The 22,098-nt window shown below is 41.8% G+C and overlaps 1 protein-coding gene across 2 annotated transcripts in view; it reads left to right on the plus strand.

Annotated features, from left to right (window-relative positions):
- Nucleotides 1-15,030: 15,030 nt before the first annotated feature.
- The window catches only part of LOC143775969 (pendrin-like), a 40,247-nt gene continuing 33,179 nt past the window's right edge, over nt 15,031-22,098 (plus strand). Inside the window, exons 1-8 of one of the 2 annotated variants that reach the window (XM_077264787.1) lie at nt 15,031-15,059; nt 15,291-15,433; nt 18,223-18,362; nt 19,472-19,582; nt 20,001-20,182; nt 20,546-20,710; nt 21,714-21,866; nt 21,948-22,030. In XM_077264787.1, coding sequence (XP_077120902.1) covers nt 15,291-15,433; nt 18,223-18,362; nt 19,472-19,582; nt 20,001-20,182; nt 20,546-20,710; nt 21,714-21,866; nt 21,948-22,030 — 977 coding nt within the window. In that variant the 5' untranslated portion in view covers nt 15,031-15,059. Of the gene's footprint in view, nt 15,113-15,290; nt 15,434-18,222; nt 18,363-19,471; nt 19,583-20,000; nt 20,183-20,545; nt 20,711-21,713; nt 21,867-21,947; nt 22,031-22,098 lie in introns of both variants that reach the window. The other variant, XM_077264786.1, reaches the window with a different exon arrangement.

Consider the following 22,098-nt stretch of genomic DNA (forward strand, 5'->3'; position numbering starts at 1 on the left):
TTGGAGAAACGATCACATATCACCCAGATGACAGACATGCCCTTAGACACCGGAAGATCCGAAATGAAATCCATAGAGATGTGTGTCCAAGGTCTCTTCGGGACAGGCAAGGGCAAGAGCAACCCGCTGGCACGAGAACAGCAAGGCTTAGCTCGAGCACAAGTACCACAGGACTGCACAAATGACCGCACATCCCTTGACAAGGAAGGCCACCAAAAGGACCTGGCCACCAGATCTCTGGTGCCAAAAATTCCCGGGTGCCCTGCCAACACTGAGGAATGAACCTCGGAAATGACTCTGCTGGTCCATTTAGCAGGCACAAACAATCTGTCAGGTGGACAAGAGTCAGGCCTACCAGCCTGAAATCTCTGCAACACACGTCGCAGATCTGGAGAAATAGCTGACAAGATAACTCCTTCCTTAAGAATACCCTCAGGTTCAGCGACTCCAGGAGCATCAGGCACAAAGCTCCTAGACAGAGCATCGGCCTTCACATTCTTAGAACCTGGTAAATACGAGACCACAAAGTCAAAACGGGAGAAAAACAATGACCAGCGGGCCTGTCTAGGATTCAGGCGTTTAGCAGACTCGAGATACATCAAATTTTTGTGATCAGTCAAGACCACCACACGATGCTTAGCACCCTCGAGCCAATGACGCCACTCCTCAAATGCCCACTTCATGGCCAACAACTCCCGATTGCCCACATCATAATTTCGCTCTGCCGGCGAAAACTTCCTAGAGAAAAAGGCACAAGGTCTCATAGTAGAGCAACCAGGGCCTCTCTGCGACAAAACGGCCCCTGCCCCAATCTCCGAAGCATCCACCTCAACCTGAAAGGCAAGTGAGACGTCAGGCTGGCATAAAACAGGCGCCGAAGTAAACCGGCGTTTCAACTCCTGGAAAGCCTCCACGGCAGCAGGAGCCCAGTTAGCTACATCAGAGCCTTTCTTGGTCATATCCGTCAGCGGTTTAACAACGCTAGAGAAATTTGCGATAAAACGACGGTAGAAGTTAGCAAAACCCAAGAACTTCTGAAGACTCTTAACTGACGAGGGTTGAGTCCAATCATGAATAGCTCGGACCTTGACTGGATCCATCTCCACAGCAGAAGGGGAAAAAATGAACCCCAAAAAGGGAACCTTCTGTACCCCAAAGAGACACTTTGAGCCTTTTACAAACAAAAAATTTTCACGCAGAATCTCAAAAACCATCCTGACCTGCTCCACATGCGAGTCCCAATCATCAGAAAAAACCAGAATATCATCCAGATAAACAATCAAAAATTTATCCAGATACTTCCGGAAAATGTCATGCATGAAGGACTGAAAAACTGAAGGTGCATTAGAGAGCCCAAATGGCATCACCAAGTACTCAAAATGACCTTCGGGCGTATTGAATGCGGTTTTCCATTCATCGCCCTGCCTAATGCGCACAAGGTTGTACGCACCACGAAGGTCTATCTTGGTGAACCACTTGGCACCTTTAATCCGGGCAAACAAATCTGACAACAGCGGCAAAGGATACTGAAATTTGACAGTGATCTTATTTAAAAGCCGATAGTCAATACAAGGCCTCAAAGATCCGTCCTTTTTGGCCACAAAAAAGAATCCCGCACCAAGAGGGGAAGAAGAAGGACGGATATGCCCCTTCTCAAGAGACTCCTTGATATATGAACGCATCGCGGTATGTTCAGGTACCGACAGATTAAACAGTCTCCCCTTAGGAAACTTACTGCCAGGAATCAAATCTATTGCACAGTCACATTCCCTATGAGGAGGCAGTGCACTGGACTTAGACTCGCTGAAGACATCCTGATAATCAGACAAATACGCCGGAACTTCCGAAGGCGTAGAAGAAGCAATAGACAAGGGCAGGGAATCTCCATGAATTCCATGGCAGCCCCAACTTGACACTGACATAGCCTTCCAGTCCAAGACTGGATTATGGGTCTGTAACCATGGCAAACCCAAAACAACCAAATCATGCATTTTATGCAGAACAAGAAAACGTATTACCTCCCGATGTTCGGGAGTCATGCACATGGTAACCTGTGTCCAAAACTGCGGTTTATTTTTTGCCAATGGCGTAGAATCAATACCCCTAAGAGGGATAGGATTTTCCAATGGCTCAAGAACAAATCCGCAGCGCTTGGCAAATGACAGATCCATAAGGCTCAGGGCCGCACCTGAGTCCACAAACGCCATGACAGGATACGATGACAGTGAGCAAATCAAAGTTACAGATAGAATAAATTTAGGTTGCAAATTACCAATGGCGACCGGACTAACAACCTTAGTAAGACGTTTAGAGCATGCTGAGATAACATGTGTAGAATCACCACAGTAGTAACACAAGCCATTCTGGCGTCTATGAATTTTCCGCTCATTTCTAGTCAGGATTCTATCACATTGCATTAAATCAGGTGCCTGTTCAGACAACACCATGAGGGAATTTGCGGTTTTGCGCTCCCGCAACCGCCGGTCGATTTGAATAGCCAGGGCCATAGAATCATTCAGACCTGTGGGAATGGGAAAACCCACCATCACATTCTTAATGGCTTCAGAAAGGCCATTTCTAAAATTTGCAGCCAATGCACACTCGTTCCACTGGGTCAGCACGGACCATTTCCGAAATTTTTGGCAATACACTTCAGCCTCGTCCTGGCCCTGAGACATCGCCAGCAAGGCTTTTTCTGCCTGAATCTCAAGATTGGGTTCCTCATAAAGCAAACCGAGCGCCAGAAAAAACGCATCAATGTCAGCCAATGCCGGATCTCCTGGCGCCAGCGAGAAGGCCCAATCCTGAGGGTCGCCCCGTAAAAAAGAAATAACAATTTTTACTTGCTGAGCGGAGTCTCCAGATGAACAGGGTCTCAGGGACAAAAACAATTTACAATTATTCCTGAAATTTCTAAATTTAAATCGGTCTCCGGAAAACGGTTCAGGAATCGGTATCTTAGGTTCTGACATAGGATTTCTGATAACATAATCTTGTATGCCCTGCACACGAGCAGCAAGCTGGTCCACACTTGTAATCAAGGTCTGGACATTCATGTCTGCAGCAAACACAAGCCACTCAGAGGTAAAGGGGAAAAGAAAAAAAAAATGAGAGAGAGAAAAAAAAAACTCAGAACTTTCTTTCTTATAATCCCGCTTCTGCAATGCATTTAACATTTAATACTGGCCTGGCAAACTGTTATGACCCCAATGGCGAGGGTCTCAGAGATATCAGCAAGTCTGCGAAGTACAAAAATCCAGCTCATAGGGCAGTGGTAACTGGGTTGACCATATATCTACTCCTAACGCCAACACTAGAAGTAGCCGGGGAACATGCCTACGTTGGTCGCTAGATGTCTCGCGCCAGCCGGAGGACTAACTACCCCTAGAAGAGGAAAACAAAGACCTCTCTTGCCTCCAGAGAATAGACCCCAAAAGTAGGATACGAGCCCCCCACAAATAATAACGGTGAGGTAAGAGGAAATGACAAACACAGAGATGAACTAGGTTTAGCAAAGAGAGGCCCACTTACTAATAGCAGAATGTAGTAAGGTAACTTATATGGTCAACGAAAACCCTAACAAAAATCCACACTGGAGATTCAAGAACCCCCGAACCGTCTAACGGCCCGGGGAGAGAACTCCAGCCTCCCTAGAGCTTCCAGCAAGGATAGGATACAGATTATGTACAAGCTGGACAAAAATACAAACAAAAACAAATAGCAAAAAGCAAGAAAGCAGACTTAGCTTAATCAAGCAGGAACCAGGATCAGTAGACAAGAGCACTACAGATTAGCTCTGATATCAACGTTGCCAGGCATTGAACTGAAGGTCCAGGGAGCTTATATAGCAACACCCCTGACCTAACGACCCAGGTGAGCATACAAGGGATGATAGACATACCCAGAGTAAAATCACTAGTAGCCACTAGAGGGAGCCAAAAGGTAAATTCACAACAGAAACCCCGAATTGCAAAAGAAAGGAGAAACCAAAGTGGCAGAACTAGCCCGATTATTGAGGGCAAACTCCGCCAACGGCAAAAAGGCAACCCAGTCATCCTGATCTGCAGACACAAAACACCTCAAATAAGTCTCCAAGGTCTGATTAGTTCGCTCAGTCTGGCCATTAGTCTGAGGATGGAACGCAGACGAAAAAGACAAATCAATGCCCATCCTAGCACAGAACGCCCGCCAAAATCTAGACACGAACTGGGTCCCCCTGTCAGAAACGATATTCTCCGGAATACCATGCAAGCGAACCACATTTTGAAAAAACAGAGGAACCAACTCGGATGAGGAAGGCAACTTAGGCAAGGGCACCAAATGAACCATCTTTGAAAAACGGTCACACACCACCCAGATGACAGACATTTTCTGAGAAACAGGGAGATCAGAAATAAAATCCATAGAGATGTGAGTCCAAGGCCTCTTCGGAATAGGCAAAGATAACAACAATCCGCTAGCCCGAGAACAACAAGGTTTGGCCCGAGCACAAACATCACAAGACTGCACAAAAACTCGTACATCTCGAGACAGGGAAGGCCACCAGAAGGACCTAGCCACCAAATCCCTGGTACCAAAGATCCCGGGATGACCTGCCAACACAGAAGAATGAACCTCCAAGATGACTCTACTGGTCCAATCATCAGGAACAAACAGTCTACCAGGCGGGCAACGATCAGGTCTATCTGCCTGAAACTCCTGCAAAGCCCGTCGCAGGTCTGGGGAAACAGCAGATAATATCACCCCATCCTTAAGGATACCTGTAGGTTCAGAATCACCAGGGGAATCAGGCTCAAAACTCCTAGAAAGGGCATCCGCCTTCACATTTTTAGAACCCGGTAAGTATGAGACCACAAAATTAAACCGAGAGAAAAACAACGACCAGCGCGCCTGTCTAGGATTCAAGCGCCTGGCAGACTCAAGATAAATCAAATTCTTGTGATCGGTCAATACCACCACCTGATGTCTAGCCCCCTCAAGCCAATGACGCCACTCCTCAAAAGCCCACTTCATAGCCAAAAGCTCCCGATTACCAATATCATAATTTCGCTCGGCGGGCGAAAATTTTCGAGAAAAGAACGCACAAGGTCTCATCACGGAGCAGTCGGAACTTTTCTGCGACAAGACCGCCCCAGCTCCGATCTCGGAAGCATCGACCTCAACCTGAAAAGGAAGAGTAACATCAGGCTGACGCAACACAGGGGCGGAAGAAAAGCGGCGCTTAAGCTCCCGAAAGGCCTCCACAGCAGCAGGGGACCAATCAGCAACATCAGCACCCTTTTTGGTCAAATCAGTCAAAGGTTTAGCAACATCAGAAAAACCAGTAATAAATCGACGATAAAAATTAGCAAAGCCCAAAAATTTCTGAAGGCTCTTAAGAGAAGAAGGTTGCGTCCAATCACAAATAGCCCGAACCTTGACAGGATCCATCTCAATGGAAGAGGGGGAAAAAATGTACCCCAAAAAAGAAATCTTTTGAACCCCAAAAATACACTTAGAACCCTTCACACACAAGGAATTAGCCCGCAAAACCTGAAAAACCCTCCTGACCTGTTGGACATGAGAATCCCAGTCATCCGAAAAAATCAAAATATCATCCAGATACACGATCATAAATTTATCCAAATATTCACGGAAAATGTCATGCATAAAGGACTGAAAGACTGAAGGGGCATTTGAAAGACCAAAAGGCATTACTAAATACTCAAAATGGCCCTCGAGCGTATTAAATGCGGTTTTCCACTCATCCCCCTGCTTAATTCGCACCAAATTATACGCCCCACGGAGATCAATCTTAGAGAACCACTTAGCCCCTTTTATTCGAGCAAACAAATCAGTAAGCAGTGGCAGAGGATACTGATATTTGACTGTAATTTTATTCAAGAGTCGATAATCAATACACGGCCTCAAAGAGCCATCTTTTTTAGATACAAAGAAAAAACCGGCTCCTAAGGGAGATGAAGAAGGACGAATATGTCCCTTTTCCAGGGACTCCTTAATATATTCTCGCATAGCAGCATGTTCAGGTACAGATAGATTAAATAAACGACCCTTTGGAAATTTACTGCCCGGAATCAGATCTATGGCACAATCGCAATCTCTGTGAGGAGGTAGTGAACCAAGCTTAGGCTCCTCAAAAACATCACGATAATCAGATAAAAATTCCGGAATCTCAGAGGGAATAGATGACGAAATGGAAACCAAAGGTACGTCCCCATGAGCCCCCTGACATCCCCAGCTTAACACAGACATTGCTTTCCAGTCAAGGACTGGGTTATGAGATTGTAACCATGGTAATCCGAGCACCAAAACGTCATGTAGATTGTACAACACAAGGAAGCGAATCATCTCCTGATGGTCTGGATTCATACGCATAGTCACTTGTGTCCAGTATTGTGGTTTATTACTAGCCAATGGTGTAGAGTCAATACCCTTCAGAGGTATAGGAACTTCCAGAGGCTCTAGATCAAACCCACAGCGCCTGGCAAAGGACCAATCCATTAGACTCAAAGCGGCGCCAGAGTCGACATAGGCATCCGCGGTAATTGACGATAATGAACAAATCAAGGTCACAGACAGAATAAACTTAGACTGTAAAGTGCCAATTGAAATAGACTTATCAACCTTTTTTGTACGTTTAGAGCATGCTGATATAACATGAGTTGAATCACCACAATAGAAGCACAACCCATTTTTTCGCCTAAAATTCTGCCGTTCGCTTCTGGACAGAATTCTATCACATTGCATATTTTCTGGAGCCTTCTCAGAAGACACCGCCAAATGGTGCACAGGTTTGCGCTCCCGCAAACGCCGATCAATCTGAATAGCCATTGTCATGGACTCATTCAGACCTGTAGGTGCAGGGAACCCCACCATAACATCTTTAATGGCATCAGAGAGACCCTCTCTGAAATTCGCCGCCAGGGCGCACTCATTCCACTGAGTAAGCACAGACCATTTACGAAATTTTTGGCAGTATATTTCAGCTTCATCTTGCCCTTGAGATAGGGCCATCAAGGCTTTTTCAGCCTGAATCTCTAAGTTAGGTTCCTCATAAAGCAACCCCAAAGCCAGAAAAAACGCATCCACATTGAGCAACGCAGGATCCCCGGGTGCCAATGCAAATGCCCAGTTTTGAGGGTCACCCCGCAGCAAGGAAATTACTATCTTAACCTGCTGTGCGGGATCTCCAGCGGAGCGAGATCTCAGGGAAAGAAATAATTTACAATTATTTTTGAAATTCAGGAAACGAGATCTATCCCCGGAGAAAAATTCTGGTATAGGAATTCTAGGTTCAGATATAGGAGCATGAATAACAAAATCCTGTAAATTTTGAACCTTCATAGCAAGATTATTCAAACCTGTAGCCAAACTCTGAGGATCCATTTTAATCAGGTGAGATCAGAGCCATTCAAGGATTAGAAGGAGAGAGAGAGACAAAGGCTGCAATTAGAGCAGAAATGCAACTGAGTCAACTAAAAAGCAAGCTCAGAAGAAAAAAAAAAAAAAAAAGTCTGCAGACTTCTTTTTCTCTCCTTTCTTCTGCCAACGGTTTTAACCCTTGGCCGGCCATACTGTCATGGTTCCCAATGGCAAGGGAAAGTCAGAGAACATAAATAACAGAACAGCTCTTGGGTGATGGAATCTCGAGCTGACCGTGAGCTAAACCTATCACACAACTAACAGTGGCCGGGTGACGTACCTACGTTTTATCCCTAGACGCCCAGCGCCAGCCGGAGGACTAACTAACCCTAATAGAGGAAAGGACAGACCTGGCTTACCTCTAGGGAAATTCCCCCAAAAAGGAGACAGAAGCCCCCCACATATATTGACGGTGAGTTCAGAGGAAAAGACATACGTAGTATGAAGGTAGGTTCAGCAAAGCGAGGTCCGCTTACTAGATAGCAAGAAGATACAATAGGGAACTTCACGGTCAGCTGAAAACCCTATTAAAATACCATCCCGAAATTACTTTAAGACTCATGTGTCAACTCATGACACCGGAGTGGCAATTTCGGCCCACAAGAGCTTCCAGGTACAGAAAAATAACATAACTGTGAACTGGAACAAAAATGCAAAACAAACTTAGGACTAAGAGTCCAACTTAGCTGATAGTAGTCTAGAAGCAGGAACATGCAACAGAAAGGCTCTGGTTACATTGATGGCCGGCACTAGAATAACTGAGCAGCAAGGCTAAATAGGATACTCCCATATCCTGATGGAAACAGGTGAACAGAGAAAGTGAAGCACACAAGTCCAGTACCACCAGTGACCACCGGGGGAGCCCAAAAACCAAATTCACAACAGTCTGCCATGGAATTTTCTTGTGTAAATACTGTTGAAAAAAAATCATTTAGCATGTTGGCTTTTTCCTCATTCTCACTCAGATTATTTTTAAGGGGGCCAACACTATCATTTTTCAGTTTCTTACTATTTATGTAGTTAAGGAATATTTTGGGATTATTTTTACTCGATTGATTTACTTAATTTGCTTTTTACAGAATTTATTAATTTTCTGTATTTATTTAATGCCTCATCACTACCTACTTCCTTTAAATCTCTAAATGCATTCTTTTTGTCACTTATTGCGCCCCTTACAGCTCTATTTAGCTATATTGGTTTCCTTCTATTTCTGGTATGTTTATTCCCATACGGTATATACTGTGCACAGGTCCTATCCAGGATGCTAATAAATGTCTCCCATTTTCTTTGTGTATTTTTATGTCTCAGGATATCGTCCCAGTTAATTGCACCAAGATCATCTCTCATCCTTTGGAAATTTGCCTTCCTGAAGTTTAGTGTCCTTGTAACCCCTCTACTATATATCTTATTAAAGGATACACCCAAGTGACCTCCAACCCTTATATTTGATATACGGTCTGGCCTGTGGGTTAATATTATGTCTAGCAGTGCCCCCCTTCTTGTTGGGTCCTGAACCAGTTGTGAAAGGTAGTTGTTTCTCATAGTTGTCAAAAACCGATTACCTTTGCTGGAACTGCAGGTTTCTGTTCCCCAATCTATTTCAGGGTAGTTGAAGTCCCCCATAATAATGACTTCTCCTTGAGTTGCAGCTTCATCTATTTGCTTTACGAAGATATTCCCGTTGCTTCCATTACTTTTGAAGACTTATAACTAACCCCTATCAGTAATTTATTATTTTTTCCCCCTCCCCTTACCTCCACCCACAGGGACTCTACATTTCCATTAGATTCACCTATATTATCACGCAGGATGAGTTTTAAGGATGATTTTACATATAGACACACACCTCCCCCTCGCTTATCCGTTCGGTCATTTCTGAACAGACTATAGCCCTGTAAGTTAACAGCCCAGTCATGGCTCTCATCCAGCCATGTTTCAGATATCCCCACCATGTCATAATTATTCTCCAACAACATTAATTCTAATTTGTTCATTTTGTTGGCGAGGCTTCTGGCATTAGTATACATGTACCTTATGTTTCTCTCTGTACCTCTATTCTTTCTTAAATTACGAATTGTTCTATCCCCACCCCCCATGCCACCGCCACCCCAACTTCCTTATTTGTGCCCAGGTCTCTATCTGCCCTATCTTCCCCTCCTATAAAAAGAATACCCTCCCCCCCATTCCCTAGTTTAAACACTCCTCCAACCTTCTAGCCATTTTTTCCCCAGCACAGCTGCACTTTCCCCATTGAGGTGCAGCTCATCCCTAGCGTAGAACCTGTAGCCAACCGAGAAGTCGGCTCAGTTCTGCAGGAACCCAAACCCCTCCTTTCTACACCAATTCTTGAGCCACTTATTAACCTCCCTAATCTCCCGTTGCCTCTCTGGCGTGGCACGTGGTACAGGCAGTATTTCGGAAAATACCACGTTGGAGGTCCTTGCTTTCAGCTTGCAGCCTAATTCTCTGAAATCATCTCTAAGGACCTACCTCTAACTTTGTCATTTGTGCCAATGTGCACCATGACCGCTGGGTCCTCACCAGCCCCTCCCAGTAATCTGTCAACCCGATCAGCGATGTGTCGGACTCGAGCGCCAGATAGGCAGCACACCGTTCAACAATCCCTGTCTTTGTGACAGATTGCCCTATCTGTTCCCCAATAATTGAGTCCCCCACTACCAGCACCTGTCTGGCCTGCCCTGCTCTGCTATTTCCCTCCTTACTGTAGCAGTCACTCCTTCGGCTTTCAGAGGACATGCCTGGCTGCAGCAGTGCTACCCCTGTACTGGCACCCCCTCATCTGCCAACTTAGCCAGATTGGGGTGTGCCAGATCAGGACTAGCCTCCCTGGCACTCTTCCCTCTACCCGGCCTTCCAACTGTCACCCAGCTTGCTGCCTCCAGCTCCATCCTACCATCCCCTTCCTTATCTATCCCATTGAGCGTCTGCTCAGTGAGCAGAAGACTCCTTTCCATATTGTCAATGGATCTCAGTGTTGCCAGCTGCACATTTAGATCCAGAATCTGGGCTTCCAAATGCACAATGTGCTCACATCTCACACAGCAGTATGCACCCTCGACCGGCTGCTCAAGGACTGCATACATGTGGCAAGATGTGCAATGGATGGCCTTAACAATAGTGGAGCACATTTCCTAATGGGGATTGCACCAGGCAAACCTTTTCTCATCCCAGTGTATAGTCAGTGGACCACAGCTATCAAAGGAAACTTTGATAGCATTTGCTGCAATCTCTTGATGCCGGCGACGAGCCCATCTCAAAGATTCCCTATTCAACATGATACTGTCTGGATAACGGCCCAGAGACTGAGTAGCAGCAGGAAGCAAATAGATGGCTCTTATATCACTGGTAATAGTTCTGTCTAGGGCTGCAGCAACTTTCAGAGTCACATTGTTGACAGATCTTATTGACTTATGTCTATAGGGACTGAAATGCCCCTCACTATCATTGTTGGAAGCACTGTTGTCGCTGCAACTGCTACTACTACAGTAAAGATCAGCCGACGCTGTTGACGACTGAACTTGATCAGTTTCCTTTTTTCTTTGTTTCTCCGCCCGTAATTCTCTCATAAATTTTCTTTCCTGAACTTTGGCCAGCTTTCTGTCTAATGGTCCCATGCTTCCACGACAACCTTTTTCTCTTTGCACAAGCAAGAAGTCACTGTCTTTCTGAAGTTTTATAAGTTACATGACATCAGCATGAGCGACATCAAGCTACTCATTAAGTTCGTTTATTAACGAATTCCTTCTCTTTAGATTGTTGTGTTTTGGTTTGCTGTTTAGCACTTTTTTTGAGACTCTTCCATTGACTGCACACACTCTTCACCTTACTGATAATGTGATATTGTTGTCTTATTGGGATTCTCGCTTTTTCTCAGAACTGAAGTACTTAATTGGCTGATACAGTAGCACTTGTACATATTGGTTGCGATTCTGTGCAAGAAATAAAACCTGGCCACGCCTGCCGATTCAACAGCAGCTTTGATCTGGTAATACTGACTGCTGTCCTTCCAATTAACTACATTCCTCTAAGGCTACTTTCACACTAGCGTCGTACTCGGCCCGTCGCAGTGCGTCGGGCCGACGTACCGACGCTAGCAGTGAATGCGCCGCACAACGGGGGCAGCGGATGCATTTTTCCAGCGCATCTGCCGCCCCATTGTGAGGTGCGGGGAGGTGCGGGGAGGTGGGGGCGGAGTTCCGGCCGTGCGACGGTTGCGACGTGTGGCAAAGCGTCGCAATGCAACGCTAATTCAAATCAATGGTGAAAAAACGCATCCTGCAAGCACTTTTGCAGGATGCGTTTTTTCAGCCAAACGACGCATAGCGACGTGCAGTGCACGACACTAGTGTGAAAGTAGCCTTACACTGCAATTTGAAGACACCATTTTTTCTGACATTAGTGACTGAATCTGTGGGAGTCCTAAATAGCGAACATAAATCCAAATTTCATTAAAGTTTGATACGTTGCGGCTAGGGATGAGCGAATCCCTGTGTATTCGGCTGTGTATCTTCTCCTTTGCCATTTTCAACCTATGCTAATGATTGAGGGAGGGGCTGCAGCCACAAAGTGTGTTGATTGGTTGCCCTGCACTCAGCCTTTCAACAAACCTTATTTTCTGGACGGAATCTGGGACAGTGAATGGAGGACGAGTGTGCGCTACTGCGCGCTACTGCGCCTGCTCACCCTCCACTCCATTCACTTCCAGTGCGGGCTGGCAAGCAGCCAAAGCCGAATACACAAGGATTCGCTTATCACTAGTTGCTGCAAATCACTCTAATATCGCTCATCAACACTTGCAAATTACTATTATAAAATAAAGTAAGTGAATTTCAGGCAAAAATGTAATTAGACAGTAAAAGACACATAGGAGTGGTGTAGGCTGCTGCATAAATATTTAGAGATTAGATTTACCTAAAACAGTGAATACTGACTGTTGTCTGTAATCTGGCAAGTTCACTTTGAAACAGGAAATATATTAATAATATTAAATATTCTTTACAAATTACAAATATGTAAATTGGAGAGAGTTTCAAGGAGCTGTGGGGCTCTCATTGCTGCTCTATATTAAAAGTACCCAAATCCAATTTTAATAGTTATTAAGTGTTGAAGGGCTGACATTGAGCCACCTTTTAAACACAACCAAAAGAAAAGATTTTTTAAAGAATATTACAGATCATTATTAGTGTGGAGTGAAAGTGCTTGGATAGGTGTTAGCCTAGCATGCTGGGGCGCTGTCTTCAGCATGCTCGAATAATATGTTTGAGTCCCTGCAGCTGCATGGCTTGCAGCTGTTTGACAGAGATTTCCATGTTTGTTAGGCAATCCCTGCATGTGTTGCGGCTGTCCACCGCCGCGAGACATGCAGCCGCGGCCACGCGAACATATTTTTCGAGCAGTCCGAAGACACTGGTGTGAACAGATGCATACTAAGGCTACTTTCACATTTGCGTTGTTGGGCGTTGCGTCAGCGACGCAACGCACAACGCATGCAAAACGCATGCAAAACGCATGCAAAACGCATTGTTTTGTGACGCATGCGCCCTTTTTTGGCATGATTTTTGACGCTCAAAAAATGCAACTTGCTGTATCCTCTGCGCCCTGACGCGTGCGCCAAAAAAGACACATGCGTCACAAAATGCAAGACAACGCATGTCCATGTGCCCCCATGTTAAATATAGGGGCGCATGACGCATGCGTCGCCGAACCTGCGCCCGACGCAACACAAATGTGAACGTAGCCTAAGAGTAGCCATCTCTATACAAAACTAACAAAATAAAGTGGAACTCTATAGTGCTACAGCATGTAAACATGAGATGTATGACGTTTGAATTGCATTAGTGCTCCATAAAATAAGAAAAATTACAGCAGGATCCTCCCTAACCCATAAATATAGGCTTCAGTCTAGGAGAGGATTTACATTAGATAGGTTCCCAGCAACCGGTAATCGCCTTGTCGTTGGCTGCTGGACATGGATGATTTGGACAATTTATATGCTAAGCATCTCCATTTTTTCTTATTATCTAGAGAAGTAATGCAATTGAAATTTCACATATTTCATGTTTACATGTTATAGCGCTACAGAGTGCAACTTGTTAATGATAAAACAAAACTCTAGATAGCTGGTGAGTTCTTTACAATCCATATTTGCAATTTTAAGAGTCATAGAATTAAGTATTTGATTTATTTCATGATTTATCACTGCTAATATTTATACTTTGTTTTAGAGAACATTTAACATGTCTAAACTACATTGAAGTAAATCATAACAGGGATATTTGCGAAAGTACCTTTTTTCATCCATCTTCCAAATGTATAAAAGTTTAGTAATGTGAGGGACATGGTAAGCAAGAGCAATACAAATCCAAGCTGCTAAAAAAGTTCAGAGTTTTATAGGCTGGATCTCAAATGCAGTTTTATGTTTTTTTTGTTTGTTTTTTTAGGCAAATTCCAGTAGCTAATCCAAAAAGAACAAATAGAAAAAAAAAGAGACTAATGCTTTTCTGTTTTATCCCTCCCTTGTTTTTCTACACAAAAATGTAATTTTTGACTCCATAATGTACCTGAGGATATATGGACAGGTGCAAAATAATGCCACCTGCCAATCAAATATATATTATTTAAAAAAAAACTGAAAAAAAAAGTTAGTTGCCGGTTAGAGATACTTTCAACCCTTTACATTAATTGCAGTGGTACAATTTATTGTTGGATACTATGACCATGACCATTGTAGGAAGTTTTCTGTGCATCATTCGAATATTATATTTATTTATTGTATTATGTTTATTATATTTATTGTACGGTATATGATTTATTCATTTTTCTCATGGGTGAACTGATGGCAAGCAAATTACCTGATTCTAATATCGCACATTACATCCCTATAAAAACAGCTAATAAAAGTAATGGTGAATGAACTACAAAAGGAAAAAAGCACAAGACATTGCAGCAGAATTCTAAGCCATTTGTAAGTATTTACAAGGTGTAACATCCCGAGAACTGTGTGTATATGTAGACAAAATACCTGTTTGTATGCACACATCTAGGCGGCATACAGCAAGCACCCAGGACTGATACAAGATCGGAGCGCAAATATCATTTTATTAGAATTATTTTTAATCACCAAATAGGTACTAATTAATGAATAACCTGCTGCTCTAATAACATTTACAAGTAAAGATTTCTAAATATCTGTTACTAGTGCAGCCAGAATAAGATGTATATTCTTATACATTTATCATAAAAGTGTGGACGGGAAGGCAAGGGGAACAAAGCTGATTCACTTCATAAATCATAATTGTGCAAGAAGTAAGAACATTATGTAGCAGCACTGAATGTTTGTACACAGGAGAGTTGAAAAAGAAAGTTCTAATGGACACATGTTATCAAATATGCTATGTAAGTGTATTTATAAGGTGGCCTGGGACTACTGGACTTCTTAGGACTCAAGACAAAAGGGGTTAACATGCATGTGCTGGATGGTGAGTTAATTCTACCTGAAACTGGTGATGGGAGTCTCTGTTTTCCTGTAAACACAACTTCCCTTGGGCTGCAAGGACTATATAATGTGAGTGGCACCGGTTACCTGCCAAGGTTGCTGAGGGCTGCAGCTTTTACAGGTACATAGGAATATCATTGTATCACATTGTGTCAATGCCTGACATTTTTCACGGTAAATTCCATACAATTTACTATATGTATTATAGCTCTATATATATATATATATATATATATATATATATATATATATATATATATATACACTGTACAGTTATGTGCACCTAACAATACTTTCAGGACATGTTGATGGAAAATAGACATTTCACATACTTCTGTCTGTGTTTTCGCAGATGGCATCAGAAAGTATGGATACGCACAGCCCTGGATACCTGGTGGCACGATCAGTTTACTCAGACCCAGCTTTCCAGGAGGAAAATGAAAGGAAGGAAATCGTTAGGAAAACTGTCCAGGACAGGCTGAAAAAGAACTGCAGGTTATTCCTACCAGCCATTCTTAGTTCACTGAATGTGGTGCTATTGGCTAACGTGGCAATTGTGCTTAGGGACCATTTTACATACAGATTGTTTTTTTGTGAATTTGATAGTAAGTTACTGTAGCGAAACAGAACATGGACACATTAATAAGATACCTAGAGGTCAGTAACTGTTGGCCAGGTTACAGCTATGGATCCAGCGTGTCCTGTCTGCAAGTCAACCACAGGTGCCGCACGCACTTTGGTTAATGAGTTGGACTTTTTTTTCATCTGTGAACTAAAGCTGAGATGAGAAACTTTGCCATCGTGATTATTGTTATTGAATCGTCTATGGTATATGATTATTACAACTTAATATGTCAGATGCTGCTTTTGTCTTTTTGTTTTATACCTCCTTATTCTTTCTTAAATTATATCTCCAGCTATACCTCCAGTTAACATTGTTACTATTTTCAGTGCGTAGGGACTTGCTATAGTTTAATAAATATCAAAGACTGACCGTCACTTCCAAACAAACCGGTGCAAGCTAAGAGTAGTCATCTCCATATATATCCAACAAATAAAGTAGCACTCTGTAGCGCTATAGCATGTAAACATGAAATATATGAAATTGGAATTGCATTACTGCTCTAGAAAATAGGAAAAAATTAAAATACTTAGCACCAATTTATGTATGCCCAGCAGCCAACGACAAGACAGTCTTCTTTTCTGGGAACCTATTGGGTTCCATATTAAGTTAGGTTCTCAGCAAATAGGATCATCTTGTCATTGGCTGTTGGGCATAACTGAATTGGCCAATTTATGTGCTAAATATCTTAATTTTTTCCTATTTTCTAGAGCAGTAATGCAATTCCAATTTCATATATTTCATGTTTGCATGCTATAGCGCTACAGAGTGCAACTTTATTTGTTTGCTATTGTTTAATGGTACCTGTATACATCTGTTTTTGTTATCTCCCTAGTAGTGGCTTCTAGTTTCAAGAATTGGAATATTTAAAGGGAAATTAATGCTGTCTGAACAGTGGGCAGCAGGAATCAGACAGTAGTTAATGAATTAGACTTTTTGCAGTTGTGTTTGTTTTACTCTGAAATAAAACGGCATTTCAGAGAAAATATACTTTCAAAGTCGGCTAAGGATGATTAGTGTGTGGCATGTTCCCCGACTGATCATCCAGGAAGTATTGTTCTCTGCCGGCTTATCACAGTATGCTTTCCCTAATATATTGCAGTGTTAAACATACATGGCAGGAATAACACAGCTAGTATCTGACGCATGCTGCTCCTGGCTCAGGCAGCATATATCTCCTGTCAGGTTCCCTTTAAGAATATGACTGTACGAGAAAGGAAGACGGTGATTTGGATTGTTGCTAATCATAATAAATATATGATAAAATTAACCAGCACAAAATTAAAAAAATTATGTTCAAAGATTGAGGCACATTTTAATTAAAGTCAATTTCTGACATTCGGTCATTATTACCATACCGCACAGAGACCTATTGTTGCCTTTATTCTGTAATTTGTACTTAGAACAATAGTCATTTTGAAGCTATATTAAATGGGTAGTTCAAAACTAACAATTATTTTAATCCTAAATGCCTATTTAATGTAATAATCAAATCTATTTTCTAATATACCTAAAAAGTCCCTATCTTTCCCTCACTACGCTATCTAACTGCTCTATTTTTTACGTATTTACTGTGTCATAACGCTTTGTTTCAGAGGAATGAGGGCATGCTGGGATACTCACACAAATCGTCACCAGGGGGCAGAGGCTGTAGTCACTGCTGCAGCACCTGCTCCCACCCTAAAACAAAGCGTAATCAGTAATGTCCGTTTCAGGGGCTGGGCTAGTCCCTGCTACATCACTTGCGAGGCACCTCTTGCTGGGTAATCTCCTTTCAATGCACACTGACAATATGCTCTCTTGATGGTTTGTTATTTCTTATCAGAGTATGTGAGCGAGTGCACTGTCACTGTGCTATAGAAAGAATAGTGCACAGTGACAGCAGGTGGTGCTATAGAGTTTAAGTCCTCTTTTTCTCAGAAGAGACAATTTGCATATTTTATTTCCCAGAGGAGCATTGCACGGCAAATAAACCTCCTTACCTTGACAAGCCAGCTGGTATGTCACTCTCCATAAGGAGAAACGTTACCCCTTAGACCCCAGTCCAGAGCCTCTCGCCTAGCCAAATCAGTTCTCATGCTTCGCACTGACGAGGGCCAACAGCCCGAAACACCGTGTCTGCAAATTGAGATACTGATTTAGCTTTTATCCTAAGTCATATTGCACGACTCGTTAAAGGGTTGATTGTGACTTGTAGGGTCGCTACTTCCAATAGGTGGCGCTATAGAGTTAAGACCTCATTTTCTCTGAAGAGGCAATTTGCATATTGAGATCCTAGTGAGCATACGTCAGAAATGACAACCAACGTATGCTCATTATAGCAGGGAGTAACCCAGTCACTGAACGGACGTCACTGATGATGCTTTGTTTTCGTGTGAGGGCAGAGGCTGTGACAGTGACAGTGACCTCTGCCCCCTCATGGTAGCTCATTGAGTATCACAGCATACATTGGGGGTTGTCAAACAAGGTGTCATCAAACAAAAAGGTAAAAAAATAACATATTGTAGTTAGACAGCCTAGTGAGGGAACGGTAAGGACTTTTTAATGAAATTTTATTGGAAAAGAGATTAGATTATGACAATAAATAGATTGACATTAGGATTAAAATTAACGTTAGTTTCAGATCACCCCTTTAAGTCTGTTCTTTTTTTTTCTTTAAAAGCTGTACATCCAAAAGAGCTCTCAAGATTGTAAAGACATTCTTCCCAGTCCTGGAATGGCTTCCAGCGTACAGATGGAAAGAATGGATTGTGAGCGACATTATTTCTGGAGTCAGCACAGGGCTTGTTGGTACATTGCAAGGTAAGTCTGGATTTCTAAAGATTGAAGTGTGAGTGTGCTAATATACTCACCTACCGCTGCTTTCTCACGTTTCCAGCACCGTTCTTCTCAGTGACGTCACTGCTCTGCAGACTCTCTGGGTTACTCTACGCTCTATGCGTGACCGGGAAATGACTTTTACAATGTAAGCCTATGGAGCGTCCGAACAAGGCTCTATAAATTTACATTGTTAAGAGACTTCTGGCTCATGCACAGAGCATAGAGTGACCCGGCTAGTTAGTGGTGACATCACTGAGAAGAGAAGACCAGCGCTGGACACTGGAGAGAGAAGTAGTAGATGAACATATTACTACACTCACACTTTATTATGTGCAGATAAGAAAAGAAGGGAAATGACATAGGAGTGTGACATACACATAGGGGATTGGTAATAAAATAGGGAAGTATTAATCTATAAAATCATGTCACACTACAGACTATGTGGAATAGTGATAGCTAAAAACTGGACAGTCATTAATAAATGACTGAAGAAAAGAGCATGCAACCGACCATAGAAGCCCAGAATAAACACAGATTGTAAAAAAATATAAACTTTATTCAAAATTCAGGTAACAAGGGAATATATAGTGATGCAGGGGTCCAAGATTTCTAGAAAACAATTTATCAAAAAGGGAGTCAGGTATAATGCAAATACTTATTCAAAATCATATATAATATGAAATGTATGTGGTTATAGCATATGACCAATGTAGAGAATACAAAAGTGCACCATGTACAACATTAATATAGCTGGAAAATCAAAAGTTAATGTGAGCTGTACTTACTGCAATAGAAAAATTAGGAGACTCTCAGCTGAGTGGCACCCACCCCGACGCGCGTTTTGGTGACAGCCTTCGTCAGGGGGTTCAGATGCATACATGTGCAGATGCATACACATTCATTGAATAAAAAACTTATTTTTAAGTAGATGCTTGACATTGCTTTATTATCAAATAGACAATCACATCAAATAGAAAAAAATGAGAAAGATGTAGCTATATCATACAGCTCATATAGATTTTCTTCTACCATAAATATTTTATAAATTGTGGTATTATAACTATGGTCTGCCTTTTATTTATTTGGAACAGGTCTGGCTTTTGCATTACTTGCTGCGGTCCCTGTGGGATATGGCCTCTACTCTTCATTTTTTCCCATTTTGACATATTTCATCCTGGGAACATCAAAGCACATCTCTGTTGGTAAGTTATCATATCAGTACATTTTAGAAAAAGACAAATAGTACATTTACATTCTGACAAACAGCCATTATTAAGCAGTATTGTATACAATGTATACAGAATATACCAATCATTCACACTTTGACTCCATTTTGCTTCCAAATCCTTAAAGGGGTTGAGCAGCATATTTAATTTTCCCATTGGACAGTGAGAGATGCTGCTTCACTCAGTGCAGGACACTTATGGAGACAGCTTTCAGATGCCTCGTTGTTCAGTAGCATCTCTTACATTTCACAGTTTCATCCTTACTAAGTGATGCATATTGTTTGATCCAAATGGAGGAGCATTGAAAACTTTGGACCGGCACAAAAATACATTTCATGGCTGTCTGCGGTTGGAGTATATTTAATACAATCAGTTAACCTTATGTGTTCAACAGGTCCATTTCCAGTGGTCAGTTTGATGGTGGGGTCTGTTGTGTTGAGTATGGCACCGGATGAGAACTTCAACATTGTTAGTAACAGCACTGGACTGAACAAGACCGTGGTAGACACAGTGGCCAGGGACGCATATAGAGTTATAGTTTCTGGAACTCTGTCTTTCTTAATTGGAATCATTCAGGTAAAAACATTTTCGAAATATTTGATTCTGATCTCATACTAACCTGCATAGACTCTAGGTGCTGAACCCAGTTATTTTTCCTTAAGCGTATAATAGTTTGTGTTGTAATACATAGTACATGATATAGTGCTTTATGTTTATAGTGCATATAGAGGAATCTGTAAGTCCATGGTAATTAACAGATTTATGCGCAAAGAAAGTTTAAAAACTGAAAACATATCGAATAATTGGAGTGTGTTCTGTTCTCTTCTCCTGCCCTTAAAAATCCCCCAGTTACTACTACATTGTTCTCTGTGGCATTGCTATGTATAACACTGGACATTCTTCTGCTAATCTATATATTTCTGTGTTTTTCCTTTTTAGCTTTTACTAGGGGTATTTCAGATTGGGTTCATTGTCAGATACCTGGCAGATCCGTTAGTCGGTGGGTTCACCACAGCTGCTGCTTTCCAAGTGTTTGTCTCCCAAGTCAAAACAGTTCTCAATGTCCCCACGAAAAATTACAATGGCGTGCTCTCTATAATATATGTAAGTTTATCATCATTTCAAGTGATGACTCGTGTGAAATGTCAGGTCACAGCCCTGAAATACAATGTAAAAGTGCATGTGTGTAACTTAAAGAGGTTTTGTGATTTAGGAATTTTTATGACATATCCAAGGGATATGCCATATACCTTATTGTTGTGGGGTCCGCCTTTCTCAAATGGGTCCTGCATCCTTTTCATCCAGATGGAGAAAGAATGGTGAGGTGGATGTCTCTGTGGCTTACTCCATTCAATTCTATAGGGATTATCCGTTATTCCTATACAAGTCAATGGAGAGCACCACAGACATGCATGGCTACATCTACAATCATTTTCCACCTGGAAACATCAGCCAAGTACCATAGGAGATTTGTATGGGTTACAGAAGTAGATTTTATCTACAGCTCTGGCAAAAATTAGACAAAAATGAGACCACCACATCAAAACCCTGTCATGGGCAGCCCAATCTCCAGACCTGAACCTCATTGAAAACCTCTGGAATGTAATCAAGAGGAAGATTTATAGTTATAAGCCATCAAACTGCTTACATTTTTGTGCCGGGAGCAGTATGAAAGACTGGTGGAAAGCATGCCAAGACGCATGAAAGCTGTGATTAAAAATCATGGTTATTCCACAAAATTTGATTTCTGAACTCTTCCTGAGTTAAAACATTAGTATTGTTGTTTCTAAATTATTATGAACTTGTTTTCTTTGCATTATTTGATGCCTGAAAGCACTAAATTTTTAAAAAAATTGTGACCATTTTTCTTTGTCAAAAAAAATACAAAATGTATTGCTTGGAAATTCGGAGACATGTTGTCAGAAGTTTATAGAATAAAAGAACAATTTACATTTTACTCAAAAATATACCTATAAAGAGAAAAATCAGACAAACTGAACATTTTGCATTGGTCTCTTAATATTTGCAAGAGTTGAATATGTTATGATGGCATGATGTCACTGGAAAATAGTGAATAACTGATATTTATTCATTTTTATTTCTGCAGACAATTATTGATATCTTTACAAACATTGCAAAAACCAATATTGCTGATTTGATTGCTGGACTTTTGACTTTCATTGTGTGCGTTGTGGTGAAAGAATTGAACGATCGCTATAAGCACATCCTCAAAGTACCCATTCCCATAGAAATCATGGTGGTATGTGTAACCTATTTTGGCATATAAATAATACATTTATATGGTTTTTTGCTAAATGTTTCATTATACTTTTAATTATAGACAATTGTGGCTACAGGGATTTCGTATGGAGTCAATCTAGAAAAGAAATATAATGCAGGAATTGTAAAAACGATTCCGAGTGGGTAAGTGTTTATCAGCGTACAAAAAGTTTCAGTACTTATAATACAATAATTTTACCTGCCTACTAGGA

Source organism: Ranitomeya variabilis, chromosome 5 (assembly GCF_051348905.1).
Source record: "Ranitomeya variabilis isolate aRanVar5 chromosome 5, aRanVar5.hap1, whole genome shotgun sequence".
Classification (NCBI taxonomy): domain Eukaryota; kingdom Metazoa; phylum Chordata; class Amphibia; order Anura; family Dendrobatidae; genus Ranitomeya; species Ranitomeya variabilis.